This window comes from Xiphias gladius, chromosome 22 (genome assembly GCF_016859285.1).
Source record: "Xiphias gladius isolate SHS-SW01 ecotype Sanya breed wild chromosome 22, ASM1685928v1, whole genome shotgun sequence".
Classification (NCBI taxonomy): Eukaryota; Metazoa; Chordata; class Actinopteri; order Istiophoriformes; family Xiphiidae; genus Xiphias; species Xiphias gladius.
The window spans coordinates 28,714,898-28,740,940 of NC_053421.1; the positions used below are offsets into that span (position 1 = coordinate 28,714,898).

General features: G+C 44.0%; 2 protein-coding genes across 7 annotated transcripts; one reads left to right on the plus strand and one right to left on the minus strand.

The window, feature by feature from the left end:
- Positions 1 to 1,323: 1,323 nt before the first annotated feature.
- On the minus strand, positions 1,324 to 16,531 carry kcnv1 (potassium voltage-gated channel modifier subfamily V member 1). The gene is made up of 4 exons (XM_040118707.1): positions 16,422 to 16,531; positions 7,774 to 8,102; positions 5,196 to 5,863; positions 1,324 to 1,850 (listed from the first exon to the last, which is right to left on the minus strand). Exons 1-4 carry the CDS (start codon positions 16,515 to 16,517, stop codon positions 1,324 to 1,326), a joined length of 1,620 nt encoding a protein of 539 aa, XP_039974641.1. The 5' UTR covers positions 16,518 to 16,531.
- On the plus strand, positions 15,774 to 25,147 carry dek (DEK proto-oncogene). Of its 6 annotated transcripts, none has more exons than XM_040118708.1 (13): positions 16,490 to 16,606; positions 16,988 to 17,078; positions 17,547 to 17,708; positions 18,116 to 18,214; positions 18,372 to 18,481; positions 19,278 to 19,372; positions 19,866 to 19,995; positions 20,328 to 20,672; positions 21,266 to 21,430; positions 21,874 to 21,964; positions 22,555 to 22,697; positions 22,964 to 23,032; positions 24,849 to 25,147. In XM_040118708.1, the coding sequence occupies exons 3-13, from the start codon at positions 17,585 to 17,587 to the stop codon at positions 24,858 to 24,860; spliced, it is 1,383 nt and encodes a 460-aa protein (XP_039974642.1). In that variant the 5' UTR covers positions 16,490 to 16,606; positions 16,988 to 17,078; positions 17,547 to 17,584; the 3' UTR covers positions 24,861 to 25,147. The 6 variants fall into 6 exon arrangements, with proteins under 6 accessions (XP_039974644.1, XP_039974646.1, XP_039974642.1 ...); XM_040118714.1 differs by having other exon boundaries at positions 22,558 to 22,697; XM_040118711.1 differs by lacking the exon at positions 16,490 to 16,606 and adding an exon at positions 16,646 to 16,797.
- The last annotated feature ends 896 nt before the right edge of the window (positions 25,148 to 26,043 follow it).

A 26,043-nucleotide genomic window follows, 5' to 3' on the forward strand; every position in this document is an offset into this window, starting at 1 on the left:
CATAGTTCAGGGAATGTGTGATCACCCCAAACTACAGGTCTGAGGATAAATTAAAATTAAAAAAAGACTGAAATGCAGGTATTTGAGCCTAGTTTGTGACACAAAAACACCAAACGTAAAACCAGATGAACTGTCAGAATCCACCTCATCGATCCACAGCAGACGAGACTGCAGATTCTCTGCTGAACATTTTAACTGTATTACATTCGACCTACATTTTTACAACGGACCAGGATCCCCAAAGACCAGCTGGTTACTTATTAAAGTGTCTCGAGGAGCAGACAAATTTAACAACCACAGCAAGGTTTTGCAGCTTTAGACTACTGAATATTTGAGTCTGCATTTTGTTTCCATGGAGTGAATAATCTCCTGCTGTCAGAGGGAGTCACGATGAGAAGCCCCGAAAGACGGTTTGGTAAAAATGCGAACGCCCAGAGAAAATCATTCCGATAGCTCCAACAGCTAAGTGAGAGACAAGCTTTCAAGTTCCAGTTTCACAGGAGAAAAATGCTTCAAAGGTGAAAACTTTCCTAACTCAACCAGTGAAAAAGTAGTTTTCCAAAAACAGGCAACTGAAATGTGGGGAGGCTGTCAATACAGTAATCGTTCGGTTTACAAGACATCAGTCTACAATGAAAAGTTTTAAATGTCTGAACAAGATATTCAGCTTACAATGACATTAGGCAGAGAAGAGCAATAAAGACGGAGAAGATAAACCACCTCACTCATCAGCCAGTTGATCAACCAAATAATGGTTTTTTCCACTTCAGGGATTAACTCCACGATGATGTAAATTTGGATTTGAACTAAACTGAACAGAATTTTCAGATTCATGTGTTTGCCTGTTTTTTGATGTCATTTCTTAGTCCATCATTTTTCACAGGAAATTATCGTTATTATTATTATATAGTTTTGACTTTCCCTGATGAAGAATTGAGAATGCAGAGGTTTTTGCATGTGATCAATCATTTATCAAAATATTTGCAATCAGTCAACTTATCAATGAATCCACTAATCGTTGCACCTTTATTTCAGGGGGCGATTATGACATTTTCTTTAAGAAAAAGCCTTATTTTCATTTTTTGGCTCCTCAAAAGTCGAGTAATCTCAGGTAAGGAAGGTAAATCTTCGAGTCCTCTAAGAGGCAGGGTCAGGAATGATTTCCCTCCACTGGGAATGAGTTCCAGGAGCGTCAGCGGCGGTTCCACTACCTTGCTCGTGAGCCCATCAACCACAGACTCTTGTGGGGTTCAAACCAGTCACTTTGAAGGTTGGTCACTTTAACCACCTGGTCCGGTCTGGTCCACGTCTCGTCTCCTGGTTCTACCACCACAGTTCTTCTCCTCCGCTGCTCCGGGTGCTCGCTCTCTCGCGCCCCTGCAGTCTCAACACCTCCAGGACGCTCCTGGCGTAGGCATCCCTCAGGTTGACGCCTCCCCCCGCTCCTCCCTCCCCCGTCTGCCCCACGGAGCCGCGGGCCAGCCTCTTGAGCATCTCGCCGTGCCGCACCGCCGCCTCCTTCATCTTCAGGGTGAAGTAGCAGGCGGAGAAGCGGTCATTGATGATGGCGATGGGGAGCGCCAGGATGAGGATCCCGGACAGGATGCAGATGAAGGCCAGCACCTTCCCCACGGCCGTGTCGGGCCGGATGTCCCCGTAGCCTACTGTGGTCATGGAGGTGGTCGCCCACCACCAAGCGGCCGGCACACTGGTAAAGGTGGTGGCGGGAAGGTCGTGCTCCAGAGCAAAGACCACCATGGCGAAGATGGAGATGCCGACGCCGAGGAAGAGGAGCAGGAGGCCGACTTCCTCGTAGCACTGAGCGATGGTCATTCCCAGAGACTTCAGGCCTGGACAGAAAGGACGACAGAGGAGTAAAAGCAACTAAAACTTTTCAAGAACTCAAAGGACACTACATGTGACATCAAATGTTCTAGCCCATTAACAACATGTCATGTGTAACTTCTAGCCCTGCTGAGCATTTTCCAGGCGAGAGCAATAGTTTTCAGGTTGGTTCCCTTTCCTCTGTTCCTTCTAGCCAGCCACTATTTTCAGTCCACCGTGAAAATCAGCTCGCTGGAGTCATGCTGGAATCGTACTGAAGACCTCGGTGGTCTGGAGTAGGTGGACAAAAATCTCTCTGCCCTCAACAGGTGGGAGCTGGTTGAGAGGTGGGGACAGGCCGAGGGACAGTGTTTCATTACTCTTAGAGACACGCATCACAAAACCCATTTTCCATTACTACTACACTTATTATTGTATAGATACATCGACATGAAATGTGTTGATCCCATTCATGCTTCCCAGAGGATAAATCCCTTAGATTCTGATGAACACCACGACCTCACGTTTTAGCTCCATAACTGGTAGAAGAGACTGGTTCTTGGTAAGAAATAGATAAATCCTCAGGACGCTGTTTGTTCTGTCCAACGCTTTCATGTTGGGGCAGCAATGAACACCGCAGCCCGTAGGAACTTCAGACTTCTAATCTTGTTATCTATGGGTCATTAAACGTGCAATTGAAAAGTGTGAGGTGCTTTAAATGGAGCTGATACTGGCTGGTGTTCAAATGCAGCCCAAAGTCAAACCAGTAATGTCAGGTAAACATGGAAGCTCATGTGAATGTGAGGTTGAAAACACCTGAGTCATATTTCACCAGAACTGAAGAGGAACGTTATTTTGATTATTTGATGATTTTTTAATAAATGATTTTTACGATTTATCCATCCAAGCAGTTACAGAAAGAAAATAAACAATGTGATTCCACAATTACAGTTTTCATTAAAATGTTTGAGAAAAGTTTCTGTCTGAAAATGATGAGTCACTGTTCTATTTTTAAACCATAATTAGCTCAGTGAAAGTCGTACATCGACACAGAGGTTCAGATAACAGCTGGTCCACGAAGTCTTCCTGCCTTTTCCTCTCACAGCAGCAGCTTTGGTCTACATTGTCCGAATGTCTCCCTTTTTTCCTCCAACACCAGAGAAACACCAGAGGGTCTGAGGACTGAAACTTTGTCAGCAAAGTGGGGAAAAAACGAGTGGCAAATTTATAAATACACCCACATACGAGCCGCTCACAGGGCCGACGTTCACACCCCAGAATCACTTGTCATCTCCCTGTTCTCCTCCGAGAGAAAAAGAAATGAGCTTTGGTGCTGAGGACAGAGAGTGTTTACTGCGGCTGAAGAACGCTGCTTCTTTACATTTGGAAGGATTTAAGAAGCCGAATCAGAGAAAATCAGCTTATAGTACAGTTTGCTTTCGCCCACTTTTCACAGAGGGATTTAAAGTGTAAAACTCAGTATGAAATCTCAAGCCCTATATTTTACACCCAGTTAACAATAAATACAGTTTTAAATAATTCGTTTTGGTGCAAAAATTAACTGAGTGGAAATCTGTTACCCAATAAAATGTTACAGGGATGTCAATGATAACAGGGAAGCCAATACCCAAAATACATCTATGTATTTGAAGACAAAATCAGCAAAAGCTGTGGTTTAATAACATGAAATCTAAGTGCTCCATCTAGAAAACTACATCCAGTGTGCTCAAAATAAAAGTGTCAAAATAAAAGTCTCAGCATGCTTCAATAGCAGCATCAAAAATTGAATGCGAGCAACCGAGTGCAGCACTGTGAATGTGAGACTGTCTGAAAATGAGCGAACCCGTTCAGAACAGCTGGAAACATTTTTGATCTGGACAACGCGTCGTACAAACTGGCTCCAACATCTCTGTTCAGTAGCGGGGTTCATAGCTAATACTGTATGTGTAAAGTGTGTCTGTGTATGTGGGAGTTAAATGAGTTCACAATTCACCCCGGAAGATTAAACACAACATGCTTGAAACTGTGCAATGTTTCCTTTGCTAGGTGTGTGAGTTACTCGTTATTCTGTATTGACACTTCCAAGGTCAAGGTGGCAAAATAAAGACCGGTAAAAGGAACAAACTTTGAGATTATTGACTTATACAAAGACTAAACAGCCTGTTTCCGCCATGGTACACAGATTTTTAGTCTTGACAACGAGGCAAATAATAAACAACCGGGTAATTACAGAGGACAAGACACTGGACAACAGGTAGATGACAAGAAGATTGACGTCACTTTCGCACAAGAACACAAACTCTCAGGCACGAATGTACCAACATTCAAAATTAGCTCGCTAATTTTGCTGCATAAAAAGCCAAGAAATTAGGTGAGCTGGTGGATGGACAACACCGACTGTAAACTGTGTACAAAGAGCTGGATGAGACAGACCTTGATCGGGTGACCTGGGGCTCCAGCCTCAAACATATCAACTGGATTATCAAATAGACTCCTGCAGCATATTGCTCTTTATTTTACTTTGCATTGCTGTTTTTTCATTGAGCGTCTACGACCATATGCTAGTGGCTCTGTGAGGCTGCACTTAGGCACAGCAAGGCTTCAGGATAAATGCCAACTCTACCATGCTAACGTGCTCATAGCGACAAAGGGTACTCTGCTGACGTTTAGCAGGTACAACGTTTACCTTTGTCACCATCTTTGTTTATCATGTCGCGTCCTAACATTTGATGCCTAATTAGCACCGGACACCAAATTCAGCTGAGGCTGATGGGAGAGTCAATAAAATCTGACTTTAGGATGATGCTTGATTAAGAGGCGGAGGATCACCAATTCATCCTGAGGGGAACATGAGTGTGTGCACCAAATATCACTGCAAACCATTCAATAGTTGCAGAAACTGTAGATGTAGTTGTTGTAGATTTTCACTCAAAACCAAAACCGTCAACCTCACAAGGGTAATAAAGAAAAAGCCCAAAGATCACCAAAGTCAGTGGGAGTGATCCTCTGGGGACCACCACCACTGGCATTGCCTCATTTTTAGAGCCATAAGTGTCTAAAAATGTGTAAAATAATATGAATGAGAATGAAGGGCAGCAACTGGATAACAAGCCACACAGTATGATTTTATTTCTCACTGTAAACACCGACTGAGACAGACTTAAACAGACGTTGTCCACGTTCGTCCAATCATAAGCGCCGTCCGTATCAGAACGGGGAAAATAGTGGGTCCCTTGTCCCTTTACCTGCAGTACATGACGTTTTCTTTCCAGAACTTAAATACATCTTAAAGATATAGAGTGAATAGGACTAAAATGTATTTAATTCACAATAAGCTGTGAATCTTTTCAAAAATGTTCAGAGGTGTTTACCTGTCGAGTGTCGTCCCAGCTTCAGCATGCGGAGGGACCTGAGGAGTCGGAGGACCTGCACCACGCGGCCCATGTTCTCCAGCTCGGTGTTTCCTCCGTGGAGGCTCTCCACCGCCAGCGTCACATAGAACGGCAGGATGGCCAGCAGGTCGATCACGTTGGGAAAGCTCCGACTGAACCGACACTTGTCCCGCACACAGAGAAACCGAAGGGTCAGTTCGCCCGTGAACCACACCACGCACACGTACTCCAGGGCATCGAACAGCAACGGTGCGCCGATACCAACGTCACTCACACCAAAGTCCTCCCCCAGGTCCAGCGAGATGAGCACCATGTTGATGACCGACACCACCACGAAGAAGACTGACAGCGAGCCGAACGTGCGAGCGGCTCGCGATGACTCGGGTTTCTCAAGAAGGTCCCACAGGCGCCGGCGGAGAGCTGGGCAGGCGGCGCCCACAAAATCCTCATCACCCTCATCGGCCTCAAACTCTCTCTGAACATCGAGGGTCTCCTTCTGCTCCTTGCGGCGGTAGTAACGCTCGCGGCAGCAAGGGTTGATGCGAAGCTCGTCGATGCCCCAGTACTCGATCTCCTGCAGGAAGGAGATCTCGCACAGCTCCTCCCTGACGTGCAGGTGACCCGTCCGGTAGTAGTTTACCACATACCTGTCAGCGGAAATACAAAGAGACCATTCTGTCCAGAAGAGTCATGAGAAAGAAACTGAGGTTTACAGACGAAACAATCCACGTGCTGCAAGGTTGTTGACAAAATAACCCACAGAATGGAGGCAAAGAACCCCCAAACGGGGTCTATACTGGGACTTATTATGTCATTTTTTTTGTAACTGTACAACTCAGGGCGGTTTATCTTGATCAGTCTACAAGGAGAAGCTCTAATGTATCCTTCCGTCATTTTGCAGGGAGCCAGGAAAAGGAATCAGAAGTGGAAAGGACAAAGTAAAATTAATTGACTACATTTGCTGTCAGCTCGCAAACGGATTGGCCAAGACTAAATCCGGTGGTGGTCTTGTTCGCACTGTGATCTGATCTCCGCTGTACGGTTTGGCCTCATTCTTGAAAGAAAAATCCTCCCAGACGGTTAAAGGTCACTTGCTATATATATATATATATATGCGAGTGGCTCCGTGCATTTTCCGTGTAACTCCACCAGCACGCCTGTCTAATTTACATGCTGGGACCCCATCACAGTCTGACCAGAACGCTTATTAACACCAGGTGAAAATGCAAAGACCAGATGGAGCCTTAATTACTATGAAGATGAAATTCTGCCAGATGTTGTTAGAATATGATAAATTCATGGAAACATTTTCATGTGTAAATTAATGCAGGTATTCGTAATCTGACATAAAGGGAAAGAGGGTTTAAAGTTTATTTAGTGTAGTGAGCTGAATGGAAGTTGTCAGAGTATAGAGTTCCATGAAGACATCATCTGTTAAGGGGAGCTGACAGCACACCTGTGAAAACAACCTCCAGTGTGAACATCAGGTGTTGCTGCGACTCAAATGTTCGACTCGAGGCAGAAACACGCCGGAAGCGTCAGGTGAACACACGAGTTCAGCCTGCAGCTCCGGCATCAGGAAAACCACACATCTGGCGACCTAATTTAAAGCTGTATGTAAATGCTGTCGCGTAGGTTATTTAAAATAAAAAAACACGCTGCTCACCGTGATGGATTTCCACGGGAAAGTTTGGTCTGTTGGTTCTTAATGAAAAGTCTGGAAAACACACATATCTGTGCCAAAATTTCACCTGTTGTTGGTGCTAGGGGAAAAGTCAGGGGTTTACCAAATAATTCAGCTTCACCCTCTGGGCTTCGCAGACGTGTTAACGAAATTTCATCTAATAGCCGTGGAGTCACTTCAGTGGACAGAGTTGCCAAAGTTGCGCTTTCTAGAGCCAAGCTGCCGGCGTTTGTAAAGCTGCCGGTTTAGGGTTAAGGAAAGCTCGTGGTCGAGAAGAAAGAAAAAGAAAAACCAAGGTCAACTGTTGGCAGGAATTAGGATGCAAACAACAGTCTGCGTGCGTCGAACCGACACACAGCGTTACCGCCTCCATCACAACCGCTTGTCGGAAACCCGCTCCCCCGAGACCTCTCATGGGCGGGAGGAGAAGAATGGTTTGCTACAGCTAGCTTCCTCTCCAGAACTTGCGTGTCGTAGCTGTAAGCGAATCACGTGTTCCACGTGCATATGTAACGTGGAACATGTAACATGTAACGTGCAACAGCAATACAGAAAAAAGAAACTGATCTCACAGTTTGTAGTGAAAGCTTACAAGCAAGTGCAGCTTTGTGAAAGTTTGCCATCTTTTGCATAGTTGCTCTGCACTTCTATATCACATTGGTGTCAAATGGTTCCAACACTTCCAAGGTTTTTGCACTTTTATTTTGAAAGTTTGATGCCCAAAGTGAGCACGATATTCTCGGACCAGGCTTTAGGAGACATTTTCTGGCTCTGGTCTATAATTAGAATATTTTTTTCCATCATAAGTTTCGGTGTGGTTATTACAACAGGACATCATGCAAAGCTCTGGGAGGAGAAGGTGGTGCCACCTACTGGAAGGTCTGTGAGTTACGGTCAAAAAAGAACTCGTTCTCCAGGAAGTCAGCGTCATCGCAGAGCTCCAGTGCCGACTCACGGCTGCAGCGGGCCAGTTTCCCCAGCCGGGTCTCCGGGAAGGACGCCAGCAGCCCCTGGGACAGCGAGTAGCGAGTTCCTCCAACGTTGATGGTGAAGAAGCCGAGCGGGTCGCGGGACGCTGTCGTCCCGCTGAAGAAAACACTGGAGTCCAGGGACACCAGGGAGGCGCCGTCACCGTAGAGCTCCGCCACCGCCGCCACCGAGCTGGAAGGGAGGCTCATGGTGAAGGAGTGGGGAGAGAGGAGCTGGTGGACAGGTGGAGGGTGAGAGGAGTCAGTAACAAACAGAGCAGTTCATTTCAAAAGGAAGCAAACTACTCCTTCAGTTTTACATGTGGTGAATCCAGGGAATCTTAATAAAGCTGCATAATTTGATGTTTTGGCCACTTGGGGACAGAAAAACTCCCCAAGAAGCTGACGTACAGGTTCTTGACTTATTATCGCTTTTATTAAAGGGATTACAGCTCATGCCAAAGTAAACAGCTGCCTCCTTCCAGACACAGCAGCACGACCACCCCGTTGTTTGTGTCCAACATTAACCCTCTCCACCAGCCCCTGGCTGTTGAGCTGCTAAATGTTCCGCTGTGTCCACTGTGTCTCCAACTGTGTCGGTCTGCTGCTTGGTGCCGGGCAGGCGGTGGACAGCGGCTCGTTCGGCGAAGGCAGGAGCCTGCTGCTAACAGCTTGTTTAGCCGTTGCCTTCGGATTCGGCCCAGCTGCTCGTAGCTGAATCGAGAGCACACCGGGGCGTCTGGAACGAATCGATAGCGCTGGTGCCGTCAGTCGGTCCCACGCACTCTACCTGTCACCTTTGCGTGTCAGCGAGCTCTAATTGGTTGGGGTCCAGCTTGTGGTCTGCCATGTCTCTCAGGCGAGAATTTAAAACTCTGTGTTTGCCTAATCTGACAAACAGACCGTCTCAAAAGACACAAGTAGTGCGTCGTCTGATCGTGGCATCAGTCTCACCTGTCACATCTTTCCATAAAGAAACATTTTATGCTTATTTTAACACTTTCTGTCATTTTGTTTGGTTTTGCATGTTACGATTCTAGAGCAACACTACTTTTTGTCATAATATTTCCCAAATGCTTCTCCATTTTTGTCCTTTATTTGTCTTCATGTAAAGCACGAGTAGATTTTATGATGAGTGTTGTGCGGATAGCACGTTGTCGTACATTAGTAGGATCGGTAGTAGTGGTCGTAGCAGCATTGTGGTGCTGCTCTAGCCGATGGGGATGTTTTGGAGGAGCTGTTTTCCAGAACATCCTCACTTAACCTCAGTTATGACTGCACAGCAAGAGTGAATCAAAAAGGGAACAAAGAAGGACGGAAAAAGACAGACTCGCAGAAGGGTGGAGGATGAGAGCAAGAGGGAAACGAGAGAAAGCAGAAAATGAGACGCAGAGAGACGTCGAGTTGAAGGAGACAAAGCGTCTGGCAGTGCCCTACTTGTAGCAGACCTCTGGCCGCTGCCATATTTAAATATTTTAGCCGGCCTACCTAATGAATGGCGCTAATGCTACTATTCCTGTGATCATTCATTCCCTTTTGCTAGGTGCCTCTGTCTAACACTGTCTTCTCACTAAATCTTACACTCTGAATATTACATGAGGCCATTTGAGCCTTGAGACTGCGGTGGGACGGCAGACAGACGCAGGCTGCTGTACAGGTGTGCTGCGCACACTGAGTTTTGGGTGAGCGACAGGGAACGAGCAGCGGCGGGAGACGAACGCCAAGCTGAAGTCCAAAGTGTGGCCAGTCTGCAGAGGAGAGATGGAACTGAGCGGATGCCGAAACCGTGTGGAGGGTTTGCACGGCCAGATGAAGCCTCCTGGGTTAGCGAGGTGGGATTCTGATGTGTGAGAAACGCTTCACTTCAGACCTGTTTCCCCGACTGTAATGGTGTCCCCAGCCAGAACAGGTCAGACCAGGTTGAGCCGGATTTACATTTCTACACACCTGCGGCGCTTACGTGCTACGAGTCCGAGCTACGAGGGCTAAGGACCACTACAACTCTGACTGGTCGCTTGTGTTTTCTCCCACGTGCTTCTGATGCCGTCGGAGGTCGTCGAGAGGGGACACAACACGAAGCAAGTCGAAGAGACACCGAGTAATCCTTTCCTTTTCAGTAACACTCATCGACCAGAACCAGGTCTATTGCAAACCTTCTGCTCACAACGACCCCCCCGCTCTCTTTCACGGTGAATGAAAGAACATAAATATGGCGACGCTCACAGATTAAACGACATAGACAGACTTACCGTGGGGAATTGAGTTAAAGCGCTATCTTAACGGGCTGGATCACGTATGATGCACCTCTTCAGTGTTGCAGCAATCTGATGCCCAACTTCACACGTCTACAGCGAGACCCCGTTGCATCAAGCATAAGTCTGGCTTTAGGATACGAGGAGCTCCTGAGCATTTCTTTTTTTGACTGGATACACTGACCTAGGGACACGGGGAAAGACCCCCGGAGCGTGTCGAACAAACGCTGCCTTGCTGAGCAGGGAAGGATGTCTGGTAGGACCATGGTTAGACCGACGCCCCTCAGATCTAGTGCTCGCTGGACCGTCGGACCACATCTGAAAGCCTAACATTAGCGTTGCAATACGCTCAGTGACAGTGTTAAAAGTATACTGTAGTTTTCCATTGTCTCAGTACGGTTGAGGGTCTTCCCGCAGTTTTAAATTTACTACCACTGAAACAAAAAAATATTCTGTCCTTAATATTTTAGTGGAACAACAGTAACTAAAGGTCACTGTCTTTGAGACGGACAAAGACACGATCCCAGCGCTGAAGATCCAAGCGCCAACCTGAGGTCACAGCTGTATGGAGCATCAGAGAAGTCTCCGGTTAAGTCCAGCTGAGACTTTTCTGTTTGATGTCGGACGAGATTCAGACTTTAACGTACCTGCTTGTTCTTCTCTCTTTCTACACTGAGGCAATATCAGAGGAAGATGCAGGGTTGTCAGTTCAGACACATTTTACATAAAGGGAAACAGCCTAGAATCTCACCCCACCTCCAGTAAAATTAGACTCGGAACCCGAAAGTCCCTCAGGTGCATAAAACGATATGTTCAATGTCAAAAACCTTTTTTTTCTGCTGAGATTTAATCAGTGGAATCTGGGAAAATTAACTGCCAACAGCTGGACTCTCAGTGCTGAGTGTGGAGTGTAGACCTCGGCCGGTGTCAGACAACATGCGCCAGACTTCGGAGGAAAAAAACGAAATTCATAGTAAATGATCCAGAACTGAGCCAGAATTTAATGGGCTCATCCCTGACCCACACCTCATCCCTCATCCAGGTTCGGTCCCTGCCGGCAGACGTGGGTAATAAAGGTTATACCAACCACTTTGGTTTTTAAATGTAGAAATGATCCTAATATGTTCAGAAACACTTCAGAAATGACAGGAAGTAAAGGTTGTCTTCCTCACTCATCTGTTTTACTATTCAACACCTTTTCTCATGACGAAACTGAAACGTGTGCTGGGTGAAAGTAAATCTGACTTTGTAAACATGCTGTGAACCCTCCATGGGAAAAAAAAAAAAAAAACCTTATAGGAAACTAGAAGTGATTTGAGGAATGAATCTGCATAAAACATTCTGTGTAATGTCAGATAAAAGGTCATGGCTGGAGGAAATGACTGTAAATAAACATCTCTTTACAACAGCAGCTTACATAACTAACAACACTTCAAATGCAGTCTGTTCACTAATTTAAGTACATACCGTATATGTGCGACCCTTTCTCCAGCTGAGTGATACGAACGAACGAACGAACGAACGAATGAACTGACACTTACATGTCACACCCAAGGGTGCCCAGTCCGCACTGGGCTTGCAAGCCACTGACACTGAGCAAAAGAAAACAAAGAAGCATGCAAAGCACGAGTGAGAATGCCGACATCCGTCTGTCATGTCAGACGCTCTAGGGTGTTTGAATTTTATGTAAATGTGATCAAGTGTATGTAGGTAAGAAAGTACCCAGTGCACAGGACCCTCTGTTTCCCCACGCTGTGACCTCAAATCAGCAAATTCTAAATATGGTTTTGAAGTTATTAGAAGACAAAGTGAACTCTCTAATGTCCACATTTCCACTGACAGACTCAGTCCTCGTGGTATTTGTGTTAGAAATGATTTCGTCGGTTTTGCCCCCCATTTAGTTTCTCTCTTTTTGGACATTGCTCATTACATCTCAACTCAACATTCACAGAGACGTTGTGTGTCACGCTTTCATGTTGCTCCTTGAAGGATTTCTGTTCTTTTAAAAGGTCTCAAAAAAACGTGTCCTGACAATCAGACATATTACGTCCAATAACACTGAATCTCATCGGGCTAATTTATATATAGTCACAACGTCAAGGCTGACGAGACAAAAGCATACGAAGAGCTGGGAGCTGGTCCCACGAAGGTGAATCTTACCTGCTCTGAATGAAGAGAGTCTTCTACATCTATGTTAGATCATAACTCCACATTGTCACCAATCAAAGTAACATATACGAAAGATGTCAAAAATAAAATCCAGAGCAAAATCCGTTTTATCTGCAAATGATCACATGATGAAAAAGAAGAGGAAAGTTTTGGAGAAAGTCTCCGGATCGGCTCATGAAGGCTGCAGGAGGCAGCCGCTCCTGAAGCCCCAGCTCTCTGCTGTCTGGGATTGGCCGTGTGGTCTTAAAACAGTGCGGTAGAAGGTATGGGGGGTGAATAGTGTCACACTGAAGAAGGCTCGCGGCAGGAGGGATCACAGTTTGTCTCTCGCGGTCTGCTATCGCACACTGTGCAAACTCAGATGTTATTTTCCCCGGGATTTTCGTCTCTCTACTGGTAATGAGTCAGTAAGTTGAAGCTTTGGTGCTCAAGCTTAAAAAAAAATGCTCTCAGAAATTAGCGGACCCCATATAAAAAAAAATAAAAGCTTAAAAAGTCTGCAATACATTTTTTTAATAGCAGAACCTATGTGGAGCTGTATTCCACATAGAAGGAGGATTTTAAGGAGGTATGGGGGGGATTAGTGCCACACAAAACAGCGGCAACAGAGACTGAAGAGAAGGCATGATTCCACACTTTTCTCAGTATAATCAATGCTAATGAAAAGATCAAGATCAACGACGCGTCATGTTGTCTGTCGTTACGTTCTGACTTACCAACCCCGTCTGTGGCTCTCGGTCTCGAGCCCACCGGTTCAGACTGCAGACGAAAATCCCTAAAAACTCCTGACGGGTACATCGTTTCATTTTTAAAGAAAGGTTCAGTGGTTTCCTAAAACCGCCGCTCGCGCTTTCCTCCTGGAACAAAACAGGGGGGAGGAAGAGTGACTCTGGTGGGGACTATTTTCAGCGGCGGATTGATCCACATTTGGTGCTGTAGTGACTGTTTGTGGCAGCAGGACGGTGTATGTGTGTGTGTGTGTGTGTGTGTGTGTGTGGGACTGAGTCAAAATAAACTCGAGTGTGTGCGTTCACCCAGTGCAACAGTGTTTTGAATAGCTTCTGGACAACAACGGAGCTCCAGGGCAAATATCAGGCACTGGATACAAGCAAATATCATATTTGTTGGTGCGATACATTGATCTCTGGCTTTGGACTTTCAATAATATAATAGCCCAGTCTTTTAAAATGAGAAGAAACATCCATCTCAACCTCCCTCTCCATAACCCAAATGACTGGACAGTTCTTCGGGGGGGTCGAACAGCTGGACAGATGATGACGCCTCCGGTCTGGCTCTTCCCGCCCTCGTGGCATTGATCACCCTCCATACCTGACAGCAGGTAGCGCTCCGTTCAGTCTGAAAACGCTGCTGCCAGGCAACCAACTGGTTTTTCTGAATCGAACTTCATGGACGTTGAAGAGATGCTTTTTTTTTTTTACCGCACGCGTCCCCGGTGCCACAGCGCCACCGCGCGTCCTGCGTCACAAACGGCATCGTGAAACTCGAGGCACAGGATTTACGTGTAGCACCGTGGGTCCAGCCGGATCGGCAGCTTTGTAAAACCCTAACAGTCCTAGTCCTCGTCTTCGTAAATCAGCTGTAAGTGTGATTTTCTCACCAAAGTCGGAAACCACAGAAACGTAACGTGTGATTTTACGAAAAATGTAAAGTTGGTCGATTGTCTGCAGAGCGGCTGAATGAAAGTTTGTAGACCCTCTTTTTTTATATCAATTTATTATATTTATTTTGTCAATTTTTCAAATGTTTATTCATTGATTACTTTTCGTGGATACCAGCGGACAAACACTGGAAACCCGTGTAAAAACTGATCGTTTCATTTAGAAAATGCTCTGCGGGAATTTGGGGGTTTCAGCGGTGAATGTGTTCAAACATGCAGCTCGGTGTCCTCGTTAATGCTTCGACGTTGCAATACAAGACTCGTGCAGATAAACAAAGGCCACATCAGCAAGTCCGGGTGGTCGTGATGCACCGAATCCAGAACCAGCCTCTTTTGTTCCCCTGTGTCTCCGGAGACGCGTGGAGATGTGTCAATCTTTGTTTGGCAGCTGGCTCGTCCTCGCGGCCCGGTGACCCCTCGGGGCGGCCCAGGCCACGATGCCCCCCCCGGCATCGGCCTGTCAGCCGGACGTACCTGCCGCCACATCAGTGCCGCCCCAGGTCTCATTGTCCGTCCGTACATGTCCGAGCAAGGAGCCTCCCGCCGGTCGTGTCTGCCGAGTCTGCGTGCCAGTCCGAGGCTCCCGTGAGACACAGACTGAACTGAGGGGGGACAGTTTAAGCCCGAAAGCTCCGTCGTGTACGACAGGACGCTAGAAAAGTCGATATGAACCCGACGCATGCAGACGAATCAAATGACGGTCTTCCTGCAATGCTGCGTCCACAGTCGTCCTGCCCGGGACCAGTCTCCAAGTGTCCGGCATCCGGACACTGACAAAGCAAAAGTTGTCCCGAAGTTGCGCCAAAGTTAGTTTGTTGCTCCAGAGACTCTGTGTCCCAGTTACACAATACAAACTCGGTGTTTATAAAACATGCATAAGAAATGATCCGGCTTTTCAGCGTGGTACCGACGGACCCCGTCGACCCGCGGGTGCGGAGGACAAGGACCGACGGAGCTGAAAACAACCGGCGCAAGGCCCCGACCAGAGCTCGGAAGGACGCGTGGAAAAACTCGTTTTCAAGCTCCACTGTGTCAGTTTGGCAGATCCAAAACAAATAGGGGGGAAAAAAGAAAAGGGTTTTCTGTTCATTAACAACTTCGTGACTTTTCCCGTCGGCACGTCCCCGCACATCAGTCGCAAAGTGATGGGCAGCGTGCGTGATGCTCTTTGGTGAAATGAAAAGGGCACGAAAACCGGAACCGCACCCGCGATGTAAAAGATGCGTTTCAACGGGGCTTAGACGTGCACGTCCTGCGGTGTTGTCTGCATTTGACCCAGCGGCCGAGTCCGGTTGCAGCTCGGTCACTGCTCCGGTGTCTGCCCTGCAATCAGACGTGGGGGGCCCTGGAGTAACCGGTGCTCGAATACCGTGCCGGTCTGGAGCAAGACCGGCAGAGACCTCGGCCTGGATGAGACCGAGGGTGTCTGGCGGTCACTCCCAGTTCTCGACAGTTCTCTCGTGTAACATGTGGACAGGATGTACACATGGATGTAATGCACGCGGGTAGTGGGGAGAGATACGCATGATGGACGCAGATTAGTATCAAATAATATGCATAACAATTAACTATCTCTCCATATCTCTATATATATACACTGTACATATCTATAGATACATACTGTACATATATACAGCATCAGCCGAAACAGTACAACCTGTACCCCGCTTTAATGCTGCGGCCGACCGGTGTAACCCGCCATTTCTGCAGGACTGCGAAGTTGACGCCCGCGACGGCAGGTGGCGCTGACGCGCGGTGAACGCGCTTCGACTCCGCCGACAGCAACGCGAAGAAGTGTGGCGTCATCGATCCTCGGTCCAATCGGTGGAGTAGCCGCCGCGGTAATCCCCGCCCCCCAGAGAAACCGCCATCATGAAATCAAAAACAAGAAGCTGACAGATGAGACGCAGTTCTTAGGTTAATGACAAGGTAAACTTTTATTTTTCTGTCGGCTAACGTCAGGTGCCGAGACTCCCGACATTTGGTGACACATAAGCGGAGTTTGTTGCATCGCTTCATCAGGTTATAAATGGTCCCTGACGCTATTTCTCTCTTAATTACCGCACAGCTGTGTGTGAACGTCACTAACATTATTACGGCTAACGTCAGTGCTAGCAGGCAGCGGCTAGCTGCACGCAGCTCTCTGCTGGCAAACATGGACGCCCGGTCTGCCTTTTAAACTCACCAGCGAACAGTTAACAGCGGTTAACTAACGCGGAGACGGTGTGGCACGGAGGCCAATGTGAAAGTTGTAGTTTATACCCGAGTATGGCGGCGGGCTAACTTAACGCGCAATAGCTAACACCTTTGAAATGCGTGATGCAAAGTTGCAGCGCGCCAATCGGCACGGACGTTTATTGTGAAGGAGTAGAGAGGCAAAACAGCGTCAGTCTGAACAGTGGGGAAGACAAGTGAAGTATAAATAGTAGGCCGAATATTTCCTAAGAAACTTACAAAGGTCCACGACTCATTCTTCTTTCCCACATACAGGTGGGGTTGAACGTAGACAAAAATTCCGCTTATTGTCAGTGGAATCACGGTAAACTCCATCGCCCCAGCTACGAGTGCTAATCGCGTCTGTCCAAGCTGCCAGACACCACTGGAAATTCTGTCGTTTTATGGAAAACAGCGCCTACCTGGTAAAACATAAGCTAACAATACTTCATTTTAAGACTTAACCAGCTATAATAATCCGAAATATAGTTTAAGCATACATACATTCAGCATACATTTAACAAAGTGAAATTATAGCCTTAGTTACTATAGCAACTAGAGCAAACATCATGAAAAAGAGGAACAAAGTAGTCGATGGGGATCATAAGTGTACCAGGTATTTATTGTCCCATATGCATGGTTACAAAACCCAGCACAATTGACCTGTATCAAAGAATAATTTCTTACAATGATTGTGTTCAGCTTTTGTTGAGACTGTGCAAGAAAGGTGTGATGTTTCATTCTTGACCTTAAAAATATTAGTTTGGCAAAAAACTACAAGTTTTTCCCTGAACTTTCAACTGCAGTTCAAGGGCTACGAGATGCTGCTGATGGATCTGCTAACAAGTGGACATGAGATAAGAAGATTTTGTCAAACAACATCAATCAAGTTTTTAGGCGAGTTATTGTTAAATTGGCTGATTTCTGAATGGAATTTTGACCTGATGCTGTCACATAAGAAGCATATGTAACTAAAAGTGAATTCCTTCTCACAGTTTCACTCATTGAAACTGTGTGACGAGTACCCAGAGGCACCTGTGACAGATATTTCTTGCAGTTACTCCACAAATTAATACAAATTGTTAAATGGAAGGAGGGTATAAACTATTATTCACAGTCTCAATGCTTTAATAAGATGACAGGGGGAAAAAAAGATGAGAGAATTTATGTGTTATTTCTGTGCATGTCATTGAAATCAGTGGTGTCGTTTCCTAAAACACGTGGGTACATCTGGATCACAGGCTCAGTTAACACTTAAGCTGCAGCGTTTGACTTGGATTGTGTCCCATGTTTGTGTATGTAAAACCGTCATCACCAGACCAACATTGGGGGCTGATGTAGACATCTTCATCTTTCTCCTGTCAGGACAAGTTGATAGTCAGTGAGACTGAGGCAGTGCAGATATGAGTGACGTGGCAGAGGAAGCGATGGACAGCTCTGCGGTGTCAGAGGAAGAAGTGGAGGAACAACAGGAGACGTCGCAGGAAGACCAGTCGAGTCCGAACAAAAGCCGCACCAAAATACCCGGTAAAGGGAAATCGATGATTTACTCCCTCTGTTCAGTCTTCCAGTGAGCAACTGAAATAACACCTGACACTGATGAAATTCTTCAGTGGTGGTTAGACCTGTAATACCACCTTGACAACCACCCTGTGTTTGACAGGGATAGTTCATTAACATGCTTTCAAACCATGTCTGTGCCATTCATACAGGGTTCTGTCACTGGTTAAATCCTGGTCGACAGAGTTACTGTATGCTTTACTGTGACTGTTATAGACTTGTTGACTTCAGTTCATTAAAAGTGGTTGTTTAAATGTTTGCGTCGGAGATACCTGTAGGAAAAGGATTTTTTACTGTTCATTCATTGTTTAGCTGTTGAAGAAACCAGTAATGTTGATTTGTTTTTCATTTTCATTCTCACTCTGTCATTGCAGTTGTGGGTGAAATCCTTGAGGGCAAGCGGGCAAAGAAGACGGTCGAGAGGCTCGATTTCCAGGCACCCAAGCAAATGGAGAAGCTCAAGATTGGAGATGGTAAATATTTAACTATGACACACACGACTTAAATTTTTGTTTCATTTAAAGCACAAGATTCCTGGACATGAATGTTTGTTATTTAAAGATGAGCTATCCAGGCATTTGCTGATATGTCTCTGAAAATTTTAGGTTTGTTCACCTCCCATCCTTTCAGGTAGCGGAGATAAATTAGGAGACATTCCACGCACCAGCTTCCAGATCACCAAGATGAAGCCAGCTGACCTGAAACCGCTGCACGCCATCCTCTTCGACAGACCAGGAAAGGTACAAATTTTGCAGCCTTCCAGACTAATCTTTGAACTTCAAGCACTTGTTCTCCCAACGTCAATATTTTGGGGGAACTAGCAAAAATTTTGGGAAAAACTAATTAGGCCTATTTGTGTTTCTGTACAATAACAAAACAGCGTCACATCAAGGCCAGACAAAAAAAGATGACGAAACATCACTATGCAGATGCAGCTGCCACTTCTTTTACAATAACATTATCTGATTCTCTGAAACATGGTAATCTGCTGCTAGCAACATTAGCATTGTGGCTAAGGAGGCACCATTTAGCACGGTGCCACCGGGAGTTTTGGATAGATAAATACTGGGGCGAGCGGCAAACGTTTTGGTTGCACGCACACGGCCAAAGCGGTTGAATTCTGGAGCGTTGAACTGGATGATTTTAAGATGAGCCGGCAGAGAGACAGAGACATAGGTTCTGTCAGTGAGGGTGCAGTTGAATGGTTGAGTCTGTCTTTCCTCATTTATTGCAACTTTTATTACTGAGCTTACTGAACATGAGCAGGCAGCATCAGGAGAGAAAGACTGTTCCCTTAAACTCTATATATACGCACAGTAGAATAACTGTGTGCTCTAGTTCATATTGACAGGTAGTTAGTCTTGTGTCTTTTTTTAATTTGGTGAAATTACCTTCTTTCAGGAGTGTTGGGTTGACCCCTCTGCTGTAATTAAAACTACAGAAAGGACAAAACAGTAGTTGTGAATTACAGTATAGACATTTGCAGTGAAGCAGATACTATTAGCACTTAAAATGATCACTTTGCTCTTTTAACAGATGGCCACAATAAAGAAGAACCTGCGCCTGTTTAATGGCTTTCCTTTTGATGCAGACAGTGAACAGTACACCAAAAAACGAGAAAAACTTCTCAAGTAAGTTTCTGGGCAGAGACGCTGCCTTTTCAGTCAACGTGTTGAATCAGAGATTCAAATCAGATTTGGTTCTGTGACCGATGTTCTTTACAGGGACACTGTCAGTAGCTTGGAAGGATTAAGAATGACTTCTGTTCGTATATGTAGATGTAAGCACATATAATGGACTGTTGTGCTTAAATATGTCCTTCATGTAGACGTGGATAACTACAACTACTTCAGTATTTTTTGATTGCTAAGATAAAGCCAGTAAACCGCAAGTAAAAAAAGTTTGTTATAATTTTTCATACTGTGTAAATCTTAGCTATTGTGGTCATCCTTAAAATTTCTGTGTGTTAAACCTCTGTAGTTTTCAGTGTCTCAGCTCAATCAAACCGAAGGGAAGGCTGTTCTCAAGGATAAAAAGATGTCCGTGAAGAAGATGTCCGCTTTCACAAACTGAACCACTGAGGATGAATAATAAGCGCTGCCTTTTCTTTGTTTCTTGATGCAGAAATTCAAATTTTACAAACACTAAACTGAAAGTTGTCTGCGGTGTTTTGGATCTGGAGAAGAAAGGAACCCACACAGATCTGGTCGACAGGATCCTGAGTTTCCTCATTGCTCCAAAAAACAGCGGGAAGGTGAGATTTGTGATTCTCTGATTAATGATGTGTTTATTGTCACAGCATAGAGTACTTTGTAGTTTAATGTTCATTTTTCCCTAATTTATTGCTGTTTGTGTGAGGAACTGTTTCACTGATATTTTGTGTCTGCTTTTATTCCTTTTTTTTCTTTATCCCTATTTATTTTTGTAATTACTTACAGGCTTAAATACATAAAAATTTGAATGTTAAAATTTACCTTGCTTAAAACTTTATGTTTGAGGTTCAGACCTTGGAGTTTTCCTCCTTCGGGAAACAATTTCTCATCAGTTTCACTTCAGAAACTGAAGCCTTTCTTTGTCCTCTGGCAGCGGGTGCCCGTGAAGAAGAAGAGGAAATCAAAGAAGAAACTGTCAGGTGACGACTCGAAGGCAAAGACCAAGAAGAAGAGCAAATCCAAACCCAAGAGCTCGTCGTCTAGTCCCAAAAAGTCCAAAACAGGAAGCAAGTCCAAAGCAATCGTCATGGACTCCAGCAGTGACGATGATGATGACGAGGAAGATGAGAAGGCGGGGGCTTCCGCTGAGGCTGAGGGATCAGATACAGAGGAGAAACCATCAGAGAAAGAGGAGGACCAGTCCGACAAGTCAGAGCAGTCTGCAGATGAAGAAGAAGAGGAGGAGGAAGATGAGGAGGAATACGATGAAGATGATGAGGTAAGATTGTCTAGCCTGAGCACAAAAGTGGAAACTAGTTTTTCTGGTAAATCCCCAAGTAAACCGACTGGAGCGGAAAAGATTAGTAGATAAAGGGGTCGGTCGATCGACATAATGTTAATCGCCAACTGTTGTGATAACTGATTAAGCATTTAAGCGAATTTTCAAGCAAAAATACCAAACATTCCCTAGTTTTGTGTTTGTTTATGTGATAGTAAACTGTATATATTTGAGTTTTGGACTGTCGCTCAGACAAAACAGGACATTTGAAGGCATCACCTTGGCCTCTGGGAAATTGTGATGAACATCTTTAGCTTTTTTCTTCCTGACATTTTCTAGACTAAATGATTAGCTGAGAAGATAATCAGCACACTAATCAATAACGAAAACAATTGTTAATTGCAGCTCTAATATAAGATGTACATCAGATTTCTGTCATTTCAAATCCTTGTTTCGTTAAATAATAAATGCTAAACAATGAGCTCTATAAGGGGATTTTGTAGTCCTCACACAAGAGGCCCGTTTAAAAAAAGCTGTGCCTTGTCATTTACGTTCAGTTGTCATTTCAGTGTTTAATCTACATTTTGTTTCAGTCTCCAAAATCAAAGTCAAGCAGAGGGAAGGCTGCATCCAAGAAATCCGCACCGGTGAAAAGACAAAGGACACCAGCGAAGAAGACGGGTCCTCCTAAAAAGAGAGTGAAGAAGGACGTTTCAGACGAGTCCGAATCCGACGCCGACAGTGAAGCGGATGAGAAGGTTAAAACTCATTCCTGATGAAATGTGATTTTACCGTCTAGATCTGCCCAGCATGTTTAATGCCATCTCATTTATGTCCTCCAGTGAAGCTCGGAAGTTTTCCAGCATTATTTGCTGAACAATTTCCAGGCTAATTTGAACTTGTCTGGCCAAAAAAAGCGAATCTTATTTTGTTAGAATAATTAGAATTATGTCTATTTAATTTACTACTCAAATATCTAATTTACTTTCATTTTGAGGCAATTATATACCATGTCAGTATAAATGCTGTTACGTAAAAAATACACTTTGTTCAGCGACTGATTTTTCTCACAGGAGATTCTTTCGGTTTAATTCAATCTAACATGTAGCGCATGGCCTCTTCCGTTTTTTTCTTTGTGTTTGTTGAAGTTTGTCTCTCAGGTGAGACGTTGTTGGGCTGACGTTTATCTGTTGCTTTACAGCCCAAAAAGAAGAAATCGGCAGCGGCCAAACCAGCCGCCAAAACAAAGAAGGCCGACAGTAGCAGCAACAGCAAAAATAACACAAACACAGGTGAGGTCACTTTCATCATGGCTGCACAGATAATTATAGAGCAATCACTGATTCATATTTTTCTCATTGATAACTTTGCAACATAGTCATGTTGAAGTTTTTCAGTCAGAGCCATTAAATGCGGATTGTGGGCCAGTAAAGTTGAGAAAAGAGCTCACAAAGCGAATCAAACGAACAGCCACTGTGGGGAGGAAGGATTTCCCTAATGTACAACGGACAGTACTTTAGATCTCATCTCCACGCGCTTAATTTTAACACCTGACGGACAAATGTTCTGGGGTCAGGTTTGCCTGGAGGTTGTAGTCTTATCCGAAAAATGTCGTTCTAAAAGTTAAAGTATTTCAACGTAATGTGAGACATCAAAGAAGATGGAGAGCATATCAACAATTCATGGTTAAAGTTATGTCTGATAATGTTCCAGTCGATTTTTCTACAGTCTTAATTTTGTTTTCGTTTTTTTGTTTTATTGATTAAGCCAAAAATTGTCTGAATGTTTCTGAAGAGGCATTGAGGTAGATTAAATAACCGTACCTCTACGTTCAGTCTTTGTTTTATTTTTTTTTCTCTCCTCCTCCTGTTTTTACCTGCAGCAGAGGACAGTTCGGACGACAATGAGCCGCTCATCAAGATGATAAAAAAAGCACCGAGTGACGAACAGCTGAAGGAGACGGTCCAGAGTCTGCTGAAGGAGGCCAACTTGGAGGAGATGACCATGAAACAGATCTGCCAGAGGGTAAGAGGGCTCCTCCTGTTTACCCCTACAAGGCTAAGGCAGTAGATACTCACACTGACTCGTGCATTAAAGAGTGTAGACATTAATGCCTTGAAATCAATGGAAAAGGGTTTTTACTTTATATATCATGTCAGTGGGGTGGGAGACAATTAGTGATCATCCGGTGTGATTATATTGTATCTTCTAAAAATATGTGCTTCATTTTAAATGAATTAAAAATGTATTTTGTCTCACAGAAAACAACTCTTCCTTCCTGTTTGTTTTAGGTGTTTGACACCTTCCCAGACCACGACCTGACCAGCAAGAAGGACTACATCAAACAGACAGTCAAATCTGTGAGTATCTGAGCACACACACACACACACCCCCCATCACACACTTACCAGTGTAGCAGTTCATATGAGTAGTATATGAGACCTAAAGCAACACTGTGGTCTCTCCGTGGGACACTTGCCATCCTGCTAGGTCATTTTAGAGCTTTTTACTGATTAAATTGTTTATTTGAACCTCTGACGATTCATACGTTTTCTGGTGCTACAAAATTACTGCAGAATGCTTTCAGGAGGAATAAAATACTATTTTTTTGTTAAGGTGGAATGAAAATTGAACTAAGGGGTTTTTTTTTGTGTGTGCGAGCACAGTTCCAAATATGTCATCGATAGTAGTATTTGCAGTATTTACTATCCCACTTTTAACGTCTCGTTCTGGATTTTTCTCGATGCACACAAGGCCAGTGTTGTAATATTTTTGAACAGTCTTTATTATTCAATTCTGCCGAGTGTTGAAATGATTAGTCATTGAATCAACGAGTCAGTCCAAGAAAGATCAGCAGCCGCCGGTGTGAAGAAATTAATTGATTAAGTCGTTCACCAAGCAAAAAATCCAAACGTTGTCGGCCTCAGGTCATTTGCAGCTTTTCACTGTTTTGTATCACTTTAAACTGAAACTCTTTGAGTTTTGGACTGTTGGTTGGAGAAAAAAAACAAAGACATCTGAAGAAGTCACGTTGGGCTCTGGGAAACTTTGCTGGCCTTTTTTTTTTTTTTTTTTAATGCAAAGAATTGTGGGATTCTGAAATCCGCATCCAGCAGGGTCAACCCTATTACAGGAAGTGGAGACGTATCGAGAAACATGCCATTTCTGAACAATCAAAAGGAAATGATTACGGAAGGGACTGTCTGAAAATAATTCTGGCAGTTGTAATAATGATGACAGTGACAGCTGAAAACACACTTTTCCATATTTTTAATATGAGACGTTGCCCCTGATAGACGTTATATAGAATCCAAGCAAACTAAACCATCCAGTCGGGACTTGTGACAATTGGAGCCAGAATTGTCAAAGCAAACTTGTTCACTTGTTTCACTGTCAGCGTCTTCACAAAGATAGAGCTTAAATGATTAGTTGATCAGTCATTTTAGTCGATCAACTAATGCCAACCATTCTCTAGGAATTTCTTCGGGTTTTGGACTGTTCGGACAAAACAAGAATGTGGGGACTTTTTTCTTTTTTTTGTGGACATTTTACGCACTTCTCGCAGGAGATCGTACCTGCGTTACACAGTGCAAGAACAGGCGCTCGAGACACGGAGTGGGAATGGAGGAGGCACCATTACAAGTCAGTGTACCATCAACATGATTGTGAAGCTGTTCTTTTAAGGTAAAATAGTTGCATAATGTTGCTTTAAACATAAACAGCTTCTTATCTGGTTACTACCTACCTCACAATAAAAAATTCGAAAAAGGTATGAAAAATGTCCAGAATTCACTGGTTCCAGTTTCTCAAATGTGAATATCAATTGGTTTTCTTAGTCCTCATTGATAGTGGACTGAATACCTTTTTGTTTTGTCCGACCAACAGTCCAAAACAAAGACAGTTGAGATGTAACTTTGAGCTCTGAGTCCTCGTGATGTGCATTATTATAGACCAAACGATTAATTGAGAATATAATCGGTAATTCAGTTTACAGTATGACGAAAACGATCGTTTGTGGCTTTCCTTTTATCTATAAAAAAAAAATCTAATTTGACACAAACTACGTATAACAGTCATATTGCTACGGATATGAACGTATAAAATATGTATAATTTATGTTTGCATGATTACAAAACGTAGATGTTAGTATTCACATTTTTAAATGTTCTCTCACAGCTCATCACATGAAGATCTGAAGAATAGAGTCGACGTGAATCACTGCTAAACTTCACAAGGGAAAAACTTCAGCAGTAATGACTGAAAAGCTCCTTTTTCATTAGTTCCATATCTTGGTTTGTTTTCATACAAAGCTGTTTTATACATGATTGTTTTTTTTATTAATGTGTGACTTGTGTATAAGCTCTCAGATTAACTCAACAGTGTTCATCAACAAACTTTTTTAATGCTCTCTCACACACGTTTTGTGCTTCTGGTTGAGTCCGGAGCAAAGTAGTGATTAATGAATTAAAAAAAAAACAAAAAAAAAAACAAGTGGACAACATAAAATTTCTTTTACTTTAAGTGGTTTATCAAAAGCCAAAAGTAACGTAGTTTTCCTCTGTGTTAATTCTGTAAATTGACTTTTAGTCATGTTCGAGCAGCAAAAGAAAGGAAACGAGTGGAGAGTTGTCTTTACCAGTAAATCAGAATCGAAACAATCTGCTTAGTTTAAAATTGTCACAGCAAATTCAGTTTTGTAGATTAATTCTCCAACCTGACTCAGTGTAGTTGATGTTAATCAGAAAGTCAGTAAATGAACTGCAGTCCAACACAGTTTTCTAAATCTCATCTTTGCTTTTGACTCACAGGACTTCTCAGTTTTATTTCTGGGTTAAGATTTGTACGTATATTTCTAATTACATGAAGTATTTTTTATTAAAGCACATTTTAACTCAATCTGTCAATTCTGAAAACAGTTTATTATTTTTCTGGATATTTGTTTTGTTCGTTTCCTTTGGTCGTTTCACTCCGTCAGACTATTTACAATTTAAAATGCTCTAATTAACTGTGCTGTAATTTACTTACTGATTAAAATTGTACCTTTTTTGAACAAAATTGACTTAACGTAGTTTGAAGTTTGTGTGCAAAAACATTCCACACTCTTCAGGGACCTTTTGGACCAGATCTGCAACATGATCTTTTTTCCTTTCACTTATTTTGACACGTTTTACTCATCGAAGTGAATGAAATGCCAGAGCCTGGACAAATCAAAAATGTCTCTGCAATTTTTGAGCAACGATTGGTGTGAAGCTGAACATTTGGGATCTGCGTGTAGGCAGTGCTGGTCAGGAAATTCTGGAAAATGGGGAAGACGATCTCTGGGAATTCCTCTGGAAATAAAAGTAAATGACTTCCTATTAATTTCACTCCT